This window comes from Lacerta agilis, chromosome 18 (assembly GCF_009819535.1).
Source record: "Lacerta agilis isolate rLacAgi1 chromosome 18, rLacAgi1.pri, whole genome shotgun sequence".
Taxonomy (NCBI): domain Eukaryota; kingdom Metazoa; phylum Chordata; class Lepidosauria; order Squamata; family Lacertidae; genus Lacerta; species Lacerta agilis.
The window spans coordinates 10,273,239-10,285,841 of record NC_046329.1 but is presented as its reverse complement, the minus strand read 5'-3'; the positions used below and the strand labels follow the sequence as shown (position 1 = coordinate 10,285,841).

At 49.9% G+C, this 12,603-nt stretch overlaps 1 protein-coding gene across 1 annotated transcript; it reads right to left on the bottom strand.

Moving 5' to 3' along the window:
* Positions 1 to 2,349: 2,349 nt before the first annotated feature.
* Positions 2,350 to 5,169, bottom strand: RNF224 (ring finger protein 224). Its single transcript, XM_033136924.1, has 2 exons — positions 5,051 to 5,169; positions 2,350 to 2,860 (listed from the first exon to the last, which is right to left on the bottom strand). The coding sequence occupies exons 1-2, from the start codon at positions 5,167 to 5,169 to the stop codon at positions 2,350 to 2,352; spliced, it is 630 nt and encodes a 209-aa protein (XP_032992815.1).
* Positions 5,170 to 12,603: the final 7,434 nt, after the last annotated feature.

Here is a 12,603-nt window from a genome sequence, read left to right as displayed (position 1 = left end):
GGCCTTCTCTGCGGCGTCCCCGATCCGGAAAGGGTCCTTTGCAGGAGCAAAAGCCAGCCAGGTCGCGCTGGGCTTTCCTCTCCCTCGTTCTCTGCGCGGCTGGGCTCGCTCGCTCGAGTCGCCTGGGGGCGGTTTCCCCGCCGTTGCTGCTCTGAAGGTGCCGAGACACCCGAGATCGGGGCGAGGAAGGGATGGGAAAGGATGCCGCCGGAGAGGGACGCGTGGGGGCTATTCGGCAGCCGAGGGCCGCTATCCCCCGCCTGCGGAAGCTTCCGGGGGCCACGTGCTAGCAATGGGCGGAGCCAAAGGGGATGTGTGGGCGGGGCAATGGATTTGAAAATTCGCTTCTGTATTAGGTCCTTCATCCCCCATCCAGGAGCATCGTTGAAGTTCAAGGACAACGCAGGCAAGATTGGGGGTGTCACCTGGCGACATATAGCGAAGCCCATTGGGTGCATTGGGGTTCCTGAGGGCCCCCCCCAGTTGAAATAAACTGCGGAGGGCCCAGGTCTTTGCAATGTTGTTCTTTGCAAGCGCTAAAGAGTTCAGGGAAAGCAAGAATCAGTGCCAGATTTACGTATAAGCGAAACAAGCTATAGCCTAGGCCCCCACTCTCTTGGGGGCACCCAAAAAAATTTAAAGGAAAAAAACAACAACCCTGGAGGTACATTTCCAAAATATAAGATAAAAAAAATGGAATAAAACCTACACCCAGCAACAGTGTTTTGTGTTGTGTAAGTCGTGGGCCCCGCCTGCTAGCCTGCTCCCCAAAATATCCCTGCTTTGCTCCTTTCTATATATAGGGTGCCCACATTCTGCTATTTACAATTATTAGTAGTTTGCATCATATATTTACACCTATTGTTGTTATTTCATGTGGTAGCAAGTTTCTAGAGACCAGATTGTGAGTCTTTGTCAATTGTGTTTCTAAAGGAGCTTTTGTTCTTGCCGAATGCCGATGTGTTTGCATTATTAAGTTTGTGAATAATAATAAAAAATCATTTTCAGTTGGAGCTGAATAATTCTTTCACTATTAATGTACTTGTTCTTAATTGCATTTCAGTTCAACAACTACCTTGATAAAATGCGTATTTTGTGATGTGCAAACAGCTTTAGATATCTCCATAAATTACCGTATAGCATATATTCAACACACACAAAAAACAGCGACAATTTGTTTTTGACAAAGGACAGCTGGACATAGAAAGGGCCCCATGACCTTCAGGAGCTGAGGGCCGCATCAAATCCAAATCCGGCCCTGGCAACAAAGAGATATTTGTGGGGTTGAAGGTAAGGTGGAGTCCAGTGGGCGGGACCTTTGAGGCATGCTGCGTGCCGATTGGCTGAGGATGGAGCGTGACGGACAGGTGACAGGGCAGTTAAAGGCAGTTGGGCTAGGGAGGGGGGAGAGGGAGGACGGCGGCTGGTTTGGGCAGTAAGGAGCAGTGGTTAGAGCAGGCAGCATAGGAAGCTAGCCCAGGCCACGAAACGCACCAAAACGTCCAAAACCCTGTTTATTGAGAGCAAACCTCACAAAAACTTGTTCCACTCTGGTTTTACTATAATAATAATTTTTTTAAAAAATTCAGCTTCTTTCTCCAAACCGCGTCTCATCTTTGGCCAGGTTATCGCGGACGTGGCAGAGTCTGTCAAGAGTGTCCACGGAAGTTCCATTAAGTTAGGCGACCGCTGGAGTCCTAGAAGGGGACCCCGGGGGGTCATCTAGTCCAACCCGCTTTGGTGCAGAAATCTCCGTCCTCGCGGTTGCTAACGAAACGCCGTCAGGCTCAATGTATTGGAAGCCCAGAGATGGGAAACCTCCAGAAGCAGGCAGGAACCCAGGGGGTGTCGAGAAAACCAAACCAAAGGGGGAGCTGGAAATTGGAATCCAAGCCCCGTCTCGCTCTGACATATTGGACTTGGGCAGGTCTCCAAGTCCAGTTCCTAAATTTGCTCAGGAAATCCATCCCTTGGGACATATTTGGAGCTCGGACAAGCTGAATTTCCCTCCAGAGGGGCAGTTTGGTCTCCTTCCGGAAGGAGCGAGGGATCTGCCCGGCTGAGGTCACTCAAAATTTGGCAGTCGTAGTCCTTGTTATTTAGACCTCAAGCCAAACATACAAATTCCAAAGAGACAGATGAAAAGGAGGGGGTGAATGGTTTTTGCCCAGTTGTCCAAGAGATCTAAATAATAATATTTTTTTCGATAGATAAAAATAGCAAAAAATCGATTTTTAAAAAAATACGCGGCTCTCGGACAAGGCGAGCGGAGCTTGGAACAGGGAGCTGGACTCTGCTATCCCTTCGAGGAGGATGTGGGGCAGATGGGGGGCCCCAAACGACTCCCGGTCAGCTCTGGAAAGCCGCCGTGGTCCCGCAGCAGAGGCAGCCGTCACAGCAGCTGTTTGGCGGCAGGTACGGCCGTGGCACTGCCTCGTGGCACAGGCCTTCGGGTTGCCGGGTGACTGGCTCCTCCTTGGCGGGCGATTTGGAGGCCGCCTCTGTCTCCGGCCTGGCCCGAGGGTGCTCCTTCTCCGACTTGACCGCCAGGAAGGCGGCGAGGTCGAGGTCAAGCATGGTGACCCCTCCGCGGGGAGCTGGCGTGCTCTGGCGGCACTGCGGGCATGGGATCCAGCGCTGCTCGTTGGCCACGACGTGGAGCCGTCGGATGCAGGCCTGGCAAAAGGTGTGGCCGCAGTAGAGTCGCCGCGGAAGCCGGCCCGACAGGTCGTAGGAGCAGTAGCAGATGATGCAGTCCATCTTGGGGCTCCCACGGCCGGAGAGAAGGAACGGTTGGCCCTCTGACCGCAGCTCTGCCGCCTCCATGCGGCCTTCAGCCTCCGGAGGAGATTGGGATGTCCTGGGGGAGAGAGAGAGAGAGGCCAGTCACTGTTATCAGTCTTTCCAAGCGGATTGTCCGGTTTCTGAGTCGATCCCGGAATGTCCTGCTTTTACTTAGGATGTCTCTATTTGCACAGGAGAAACGTTGGAGGGGATGGAATAGGACATCTCTCTTTTCATTGGAGAAATGTTGGAGGGGATGGAATAGGACGTCCCTATTTTCAGGCGAGAAACGTTGGAGGGGATGGAATAGGACGTCCCTATTTTCATGGAGAAATGTTGGAGGGGATGGAATAGGACGTCCCTATTTTTACGGGAGAAACGTCGGAGGGGATTTTTCATTGGAGAAGCGTTGGAGGGGTATTGTGACACATTAAAACATCAAATGAAAGAGTCCAGAATAGAACCAATTCAAGCTGCAAGGAAACACTTTCAGATCCTTCTTCTTCTCCTTGTTTCCCCATATTTATTTGCCAACTTAATTTATAGAGCTGCCCCATAACAGCAGGACTCTAGGAAGACAGCGGGGTGCAGCGGTTAGTGGGTCAGGCTGGGACCTTGGAGATCGGGGTTCGAATCCCCTCTCCGTCAGGAAGCTCGCTGGGTGACCTCAGAGTCAGTCGCAGCCTCTTGGCCTACCTCGCAGGGTCGTCGTAGGGATTGACTGAGTTGGGGGGGGCGAACCATGGACTTCTTGGGAGAAAATGTTGGGGTAAAAATGCAGGGGAGAAGCTCTTCCACTGACGTGGTGGAGAAAGCTGGAGGAACTAGCCGTATTGAGATTTTGTGGCGCAACCGGACCCTGTTGCAAAACGCTCCTGGCACCTGGCTAATTTCTAACACCAATTAAACCAACCAACCCCTTTGTTGCAAAATGTGAGCCAGCAATATCGAAAGTGACACGATGACCAGAAAAAAAAAAAAATACAATATTAAAAACTTTACGGACTGATTCAAAACTTCAAAACTAACAAACTGAAAGTCTCTGAAAGTCCTTAAATGAATCACGATGCCAGACTTTATCCGGCGGAGAACAGGCTGTGAAGCTTTTCGTAAATGTCCGATTCTGATGTCCAACTCGGAACAGTGTTTCCGGATCACGAATACTGTTCCACTGGATTCTTCACCGGCGAATTAGTTCGACGCTCGTTAGTAGAAAGACATGTAATTTCTTCATTAACCCATCTTTTTTCGAATCGATATAATATACATGAAAATATTAGTGACTGCATAATTGCATGAGCACTTTTCCAGAGTATTTTTCATTCGCTGATGAAGAATTCAACGAAGCAGTAGTTGGAAGGAAGGAAGGAAGGAAGGAAGGAAGGAAGGAAGGAAGGAAGGAAGGAAGGAAGGAAGGAAAGGGAGGGAGGAAAGGAAGGAAAGGGAGGGAGGAAAGGGAGGGAGAAAAGGGAGGAAAGGGAGGAAGGAAAGAAGGAAAGGGAGGAAGGAAAGAAGGAAAGAAAGGGAGGGAGGGAGGGAGGAAGGAGGGAAGGAAGGAAAGGGAGGGAGGAAAGGAAGGAAAGGGAGGGAGGGAGGAAAAGGAGGAAAGGGAGGGAGGGAGGAAGGAAAGGGAGGAAGGAAAGAAGGAAAGAAAGGGAGGGAGGGAGGGAGGGAGGGAGGGAGGGAGGAAGGGAGGGAGGAGGAATGAAGGAAGGAAAGGGAGGGAGGGAGGAAAAGGAGGAAAGGGAGGAAGGAAAGAAGGAAAGGGAGGAAGGAAAGAAGGAAAGAAAGGGAGGGAGGGAGGGAGGGAGGGAGGGAGGGAGGGAGGAAGGAAGGGAGGAGGAATGAAGGAAGGAAAGGGAGGGAGGAAGGAAAGAAAGGGAGGGAGGGAAGGGAAGGGAAGGGAAGGAAGGAATGAAAGGGAGGGAGGGAGGAAAGGGAGGAAGGAAGGAAAGAAAGGGAGGAAGGAAGGAAGGAAGGAAGGAAGGAAGGAAGGAAGGAAGGAAGGACGGAAGGAAGGAAGGAAGGAAGGAAGGAAGGAAGGAAGGAAGGAAGGATGTTCTGAATCAGTCCCTAAAGTTTTCCATATTGCATTTGTTCATATTGTATTGCATTTCCATATTGCATTTGTTTCTGGTCATCGTGCTGCTTTCGATATTGCTAATTCCTAACACCGGCTGCGTGCAAAAAACCGGGCAGTAGAAAACTTACATTTCCTGTCGCAGAGGCTCCATCCTCGCTGCGTCCAGGACCCCTCGGCAAAAACCGAACCCGCGGCCCGCCTTTGGGTGCTGGGTTTCCTCGGTTGGGGTCCTGGATGCATCTCTCGTCAGTGTGCCGCCAGCTCATAATGGGAGGTTCACGTTTCAGGCGCCGTCGTACCATTGTATCGGCCGCAAGGAAAGCGAACCAGCCGGGTAGGATTACCGTCGCCCCGGCCAACGGAAACACAATCGTGCGCTCCCCTCCGCTTGCCCGGCTTCCTGGACTGAGCTCCAGTGCCGGATTTACCTATAAGCTAAACAAGCTATAACTTGGGGCCACACTCTCTTGGGGCTCCCCCCCCCCAAAATTCTGGATTTCGGCGTTTGAGAACCAAAACAAGGCATTTGAGAACCAAGATACCACTGTAGCTCTGTTGGCTTGAGTGTGGTGCTGATAACAACCGAGGTTGCCAGTTCGATCCCTGTCTGGCTGCGTATATTTCTGCCTTTCAGGGGGTTGGGCTAGATGACCACCTGGGGTCCCTTTGTAACTCGAGGGTTTTATGATGTAACAGGTGAAACTCGGAAAAATCAGAATATCATTGAAAGGTTTGTTTCTTTCAGTAATTCAACTTAAAAGGTGAAACTAATATATGAGATAGACTCACGACATGCAAAGCGAGATATGTCAAGCCTTTATTTGTTATAATTGTGATGATTATGGCGCACAGCTGATGAGAACCCCAAATTAATCTCAGCTTTGGGGTTTTCATCAGCTGTGCGCCATAATCATCACAGTTATAACAACCAAAGGCTTGACGTATCTTGCTTTGCATGTCATGAGTCTATCTCGTATATTAAACCCCAGTAGCTAATGAAAACAGTTGCTTACAGAAATGGACTTTTCCACAATATTCTAATTTTTTGAGTTTCTGCCTTGAGAGTGGGCCTTGCAGGGGGTTGGGCTAGATGACCACCTGGGGTCTCTTTGCAACTCGAGGGTTCTGTGATGTCTATGGAGCTTAGCCCAGGAAGCCGGGCCTGCGGAAGGGAGCACACGATTGTATTTCTGAGCCTATTGTTGGCTGGGGTGACGGTAACCCTATCCAGCTAGGTGAGCTTGCTTGCGACCGATACAACGGCAGCATCTGAAACTTGAGGATGCAGCTGAAGCAGAAGGAAATGTAATTTTTCTTCCGTCTGGTGTTTGCATGCAGGCAGTGGTGCTGGAGGAGACTCTTGAGAGTCCCATGGACTGCAAGAAGATCAAACCTCTCCATTCTCAAGGAAATCGGCCCTGAGTGCTCACTGGAAGGACAGATCCTGAAGCTGAGGCTCCAAGACTTTGGCCACCTCATGAGAAGAGAAGACTCCCTGGAAAAGACCCTGATGTTGGGAAAGATGGAGGGCACAAGGAGAAGATGACTGGAAGGATCCGCGACCAGAAAGAGGAGAAGGTGATAGAAGACTGGAAGAAATATAGAGAGTATTTGAAGAAGGATTGTAATATATAATGTATCCTTATGGAAGTGCAGATAGGTTTCCGGTAACATATATGATTTAATTTTTGGACAGAATTGATTGGTTTTCTTTTTATTAAAATTTAAGATTAGAGAAGGAAAGGAAAGAGGGTGGGAGGAAAGAAAGAAAGAAAGAAGACGGAAGGAAGGAAGGAAGGAAGGAAAGGAAGGAAGGAAGGAAGGAAGGAAGGAAGGAAGGAAAGGGAGGGAGGGAGGAAGGAAAGGGAGGAAGGAAGGAAGGAAGGAAGGAAGGAAGGAGGGAAGGAAAGGGAGGGAAGGAAGGAAGGAAAGGGAGGGAAGGAAGAAAGGAAGGAAGGAAGGAAGGAAGGAAGGAAGGAAGGAAGGAAAGAAAGAAAGAAAGAAAGAAAGAAAGGGAGGGAGGGAAGGAAGGAAAGGGAAGGAAGGGAAGGAAGGAAAGAAGGAAGGAAGGAAGGAAGGAAGGAAAGGGAGGGAAGGAAGGAAGGAAGGAAGGAAAGGGAGGGAGGGAGGAAGGAAAGGGAGGAAGGAAGGAAGGAAGGAAGGAAGGAAGGAGGGAAGGAAAGGGAGGGAAGGAAGGAAGGAAAGGGAGGGAAGGAAGAAAGGAAGGAAGGAAGGAAGGAAGGAAGGAAGGAAGGAAGGAAGGAAGGAAGGAAGGAAAGAAAGAAAGAAAGAAAGAAAGGGAGGGAGGGAAGGAAGGAAAGGGAGGGAAGGAAGGAAGGAGAGCATAACTGGTCACTTAATAGTGACTTAAGAGTCAATCTCTCTTCCCAGGAATCTCTGGGAACGGTAGCTCTCGGAGAGGAACAGGGCGCCTCCTAAGGACTCTCAGCACCACCCTTAACAAACTACATCTCCCAAAATTATTTGGGGGAAGCCGCTACTGTCAATAAAGTGGGACCCCGGCGCTTCCAATGGATGGTGTGAACGGAGCCATCATGCGACCCGCGTCCACTAGATGTCGCTGCTTGCAAACAAACAAATCTCCCCTCCCTCCTCTCTCCCACCCCCAATTTAAAAATACTGGATAAATGTGATCCCCCCCCCAGCTGTTAGTAGGTAATCCGCGTGACCTCGGAGCAGGTGCAGGAATTGCAGAGGAGAGAATCTTAGCATCACGGAGATGTAGAGTTGGGAGGGGACCCCCCTGGTCATTTAGTCTGACCCCCTTTCAAGGCAAGGCAGGAATGGGTGCAACTGTCAGAGGAGGGACTGTATGTTGGGATGAACCCAATTTTTGGTCCTGTAGGCTTTAAGGGTTTCTGCTTCTTGGGAGAAAAGCGACGACAAACCTAGACAGCATCTCAAAAAGCAGAGACATCACTTTGCCGACAAAGGTTCGAATAATTAAAGCTCTGGTTAAGTGATGTGTGGAAGTGAGAGCTGGACCATAAAGAAGGCCGATCGCCGGAGAATTTATGCTTTTGAATTATGGTGCTGGAGGAGACACAATAAGGAAATTTTCCCCGTGGCGTGACTGTTTTCCAACTTCCCATTTCGACTCTCCGGCACCCTATCTGCACAACCTAGCAATTTTAAAATATAGATGTGCTTTGACTCTTGTAAGATTGAATGTCTTGCCCTTGGCTGGACTCGAGGGACGATTCCAACAGATCCCACACGAATAACGTCCCTGCGGAGATGGCCGTCCCGAATCGGCGGCGCATGCCCTTCTGGCTTGCCCTCTTGATCAAGACTTGAGGAATGAGATTATCCCCCCTCTTTTATTGTCCCTTCCGGGTCGCCCAGCCACTGCCCCAGTGTCCTTTCCCTTGGCACATCAATATGAGCAGGGGACAGCAAAAGTGGGAAGCTTTTTAGCAATCGGAATAAGATCTACTATTTTTGACCATTGATTCAAAACCCCAAAATGTATTTTATATAACTGACTTTTCATTTCTGTTCTTTGTATATCGCTGTATGTTGTTTTATCGCTATGGCCGACGCCCGACGCGAATATTCATTCATTCATATGTGACTCAGTTTGCAGAGCGTGAGACTTTTCTTGATCTCAAGGGCGCGGGTTCGAGTCCCGGGTTGGGCAAAAAGCTTCCTTGCGTTGCAGGGGCTGGGACCGGATAAGACCTCGGGGTCCCTTCCAACTCTCGGGGGCACCCAGCAAAAGGGTCCGGGACAGATAACGGAAAGCCCTCAGTGCAGAGCTAAACCGTGGAACTCCCTGCCACAGGATTTAAAAGAGGACTGGGCAGATTCGTGGAGGGGAAGGCTATTGAAAAGCTACCAGCCGGGGTGGTTTTGACCTGCCAACGGAGTCGGAGGCCGAGTGATGCTTCTGAATTCCAGCTGCCGGGAACCGCAGGAGAGTTGAGCTGCTCTTGAACTCGGGGCCCCGCATCTGGGTTGCCACCGTGAGAACAGGATGCCGGACGAGTTCTTACAAGGAAGGGAAATGGCAAAAAAGACCCCAAACTCGTCTATTTTTTTTGTATTCCATCCTGCAAAATGGGTTTATTTTTGCTCCATCCGTCCTTTCCCGTTGTGCAATGTACATCTCACCGTCCCACAGAATACATCTCATCCGAAAGGTCCTCCTTGCCGTTTTAAGCACATTTATATTAAATTTTATGGGAAAAAACCCCTTTTCTCTCTCCCCCCTCCCCCCCGTTTAAATAAATACTGTCCTTCTTCTGCATTTCCCGCCCCCCCCAAACAGTCCAGAGTCCCTAATAGGAAATGTAGGGCTTTATTCCCCCCCCACACACCCCACCCCAATTTTCTTTAAAAAAATAGAAGTTACAATTTTACACAAAACATTCAATGCAAACAGAAGCGGTTCGTTAGGCTTAAAACAAAAAACCAATTTTTCCCCCCCAAGGTAGGTCTTTTCCAGAACACTTAAATCTCTGTGCGCTTATCTCTCTGTGTGTGTGTTTGTGCAGTATTAGTGCTTTAACAGATAAAATGCCTTTTTTTCTCATTCGTCCGAAAACATAAAACATCAAAGCTTGCAATGGTATAGATTCTTCCTTTTTGCACCGACATTCACAAGAATAAATATATTAAGCAACTTCTTCCCCAAACACAGTGTGAGGGTTTCTAGAGGTGATAAATACACATCTAAGCTTCCTTTTTTAAAAAGAAAGAAAGAAAAAATACATATATATTTTTGTGTGTGAGTGTGTGTGTGTGTTTATATCGGGTCGTTTATTATCATACCATTTGGGTGGGCTGGGGGGGGGGAAGGATACTGCCCGTTTGGTTTTGTTCTTCATGACCCCTAAAAATATCTCCCTTACCCCACCGGTCGAGCCTCCACTCTGTTCAAAGTCTATCCTCATGAGGACCAGAAACTTATGTCGGTTTTGTTTCCCCAGACGCGCATCTTATTGCTCAGAGTGCGGTTTGGGGATTCTTGCAAATTCAAATGTGGGCTAAGAAGGGAACGTGGGGGGGGGGGGGAAAGCTATCGGTCCCTTTTATCTGGGGGTCACCCCAACATGGCGACGCCTCTCATTTGAACAACACAACAGGCCGATATACTGACCACGTGTAGCCTTTTTATTTATAAACCTCCGGGAGTTTTGAGCTCGCGGGGGGAAAGTGCATTTTTCAAGACGTAAATATTAGCACTGCCCTTTCCGTATCGCCAGTCAACAGAAAAAATTTATCATTATTTTTTACATATTTCCTCTCTCTCTCTCTCTCTCTCTCTCTCTCTCTCTCTCTCTCTCTCTCTCTCTCTCTCTCTCTCTGGGGATTGTCAAACACGACTCGAGGGTGGCGGCAGGGGGGGGGGCGGCGTTTGGTCTCCTTCCTCGATCCGACCCGCTCGCTCGCGAGTAAAGTGCATTTTGCAAAAAGCGTTGGGGAAGAGTCGGATCCGCGTCGGCCCGGATCGGTCTCTCTACACACGATGTCTTTAAAGTGCTTTCCCGCAGCAATAGCGGATGAAATGAAGACAACCGCCGCACCCCCAGGGGTCCTTTGCAGGAACCCCGTTCCGGAACCGGGGTTCGCTGCTGCGGCTGACGCATCTCCGTGGTGTTTCGGAAACGGCATCGACCCGCAGCCCCCTCCTGCCTGGACACCGCAGCGGGGAAAAACCCCAAAACCCTTTTATATAAAAACACCATGCGGGAAAAATACATCTCTAGGGTTTGCCGTAGCTCAAGAAGTAAAAATAAATAAATCCGGACGTGTCGAGCTTCCTCGGGGGAATTCACCCCAAACTTCCTGGTTCTGAACTAGGATGTTTTGCCGGGGTTTTTTTTGACGTTCAACCCAGGATGCTGTTTCCGCAATTTAAAATCCCGGACGTGTCCGGGAAAATCTGGACCTACGGCAACCCCAAACCCCAGGGCACGACTCCTGCTTCCTTTTAAGAGGCATGGCCCAGAAACGGTGGAAATGGCAACACAGTGGTCCCTTGGTTCTCAAACGCCTTGGTACTCAAACAACTTGGAACCCAAATGCTGCAAACCCAGAAGTAAGTGTTCCGGTTTGCAAACTTTTTTTCGGAAGCCGAATGTGCTCCGTTTTTGCTATTTATTTTGAGTTTTCTTTTTTGCGGTTCTTCTCATTTTGTTTTTGTGACTGTGCGGAACCCGGTTCAGCTACCGATTGATTTTGTGACCGCAGTACATTGTTTATCGCTTTCATTTTATGGACCGGTGGCCTCGTTAGATAGTAAAATCCCCGTTTGATTGCTGTTTTAGGGGCTGTTTTTAAAAGCCTGGGACGGATCGATCCGTTTTGCATTCCTTTCTATGGAAAAGCAGGGCGTCTTGGTTTGGGAACGCTTTGGTTTTGGGACGGACTTCCGGAGCGGATTAAGTTTGAGAACCGAGGGACCACTGTACTGACTTTTCGAAACCATTTCCAGCACGTTTAGGGAGAAGGCAGGGGGCTAGATCTGGTCACTGACCCTCGGCTGCGTCCCACTGCCTTCTACTCAAGAGCAGAGCCGCGGTCTCGATTCCGTCCTGTGCTTTCCCGGCAACGGGCCTATCGGGAGCAGGGAAAACACAGAACGCAACCCGCTGTGGTGTGGTGTACGGATCGTTTTCCAGATTATCCCCCCCGTACCCAAGAATGGAACCGTGGGATCAGAGTTCGAAAAGGACCACGAGGGTCACCCGATCGAAACCCCCCCCCCCCGCGAGGCGGGAATCTTGTGCCCAACGCGGGCCTCAAACCCACGACCCTGTGATCCAGAGTCTCGCGCCCATCTTTGCAGCCGGCAGCGGCGAGACCCTCCTGCCAAGTGCCCCATCTCCAAGGTGCCCTTTTCTCTCTAAGAATAATAATAATAATAATAATAATAATAATAATAATAATAATAATAATATTTATACCCCGCACAACTGGGCTGGGTTTCTCCCCCAGCCTCTCTATCCTGTTAGCAGCACTAAAGTCTCCGAAAGGGAAGCGTCAGAGATCCCTGTTCCGTATACTGGCCGTTGACCGGAATAAGAGAGAGATCTATAGGTCCCTGTTTCTCGCCCCTTCGTTTCCGCCGGAGGGTCCAGCCCTCCCGGTTTGTGTTTCCAGCTGCCCCATGGCACTCATAGAGGGGGGACGGACGGACCCCCAAGAGCAGAACAAAAGCCTTCCCACAATACGCTGCGGTGTGTCCCCCCCAACTCGTACCAGTCACACGAAGAAGTCCGCATCGGCCCCTTTTTTCCATCCGTGCCGTGTCGTTGAAACTTGGGGGGGACGGACGGACGGACACAAGGGACAGCCTAATAGTAATATCGGTACTATACAAACGGTTACGGAACCTGCGAGTTTCACGGCACGTGCGAAGGCGTGCTTCCGTGGGGATGTGCGGCAAATAAAAACAGGAGAGGTCAACACACAGCGCAGCTTCTCGGTTCACATTCATTTCGCAAAAAAAAACGGAAAAAAGGGCCGCTTCCTTTTCCGAGCACCCGTCGAGGTGCTATTACATTCAAGAGCGACTGCGGGCGGAAGGGAACGCGGGCCCGGAAAGGTCTTTGCGGCCGGCCGCTGGGTTTCAAAACAAACCTCCCGGGTGGTGGCGGGCGAGAGGGTGTGTGTCCTTTTTTTAAATTAAAAAAAGAGACATTGTTATCCGTAACGCTGCACCCTCCCCGTCTCTTGGCTCCGCCGTCCTCCAAAGTTTTAAAAGTTTT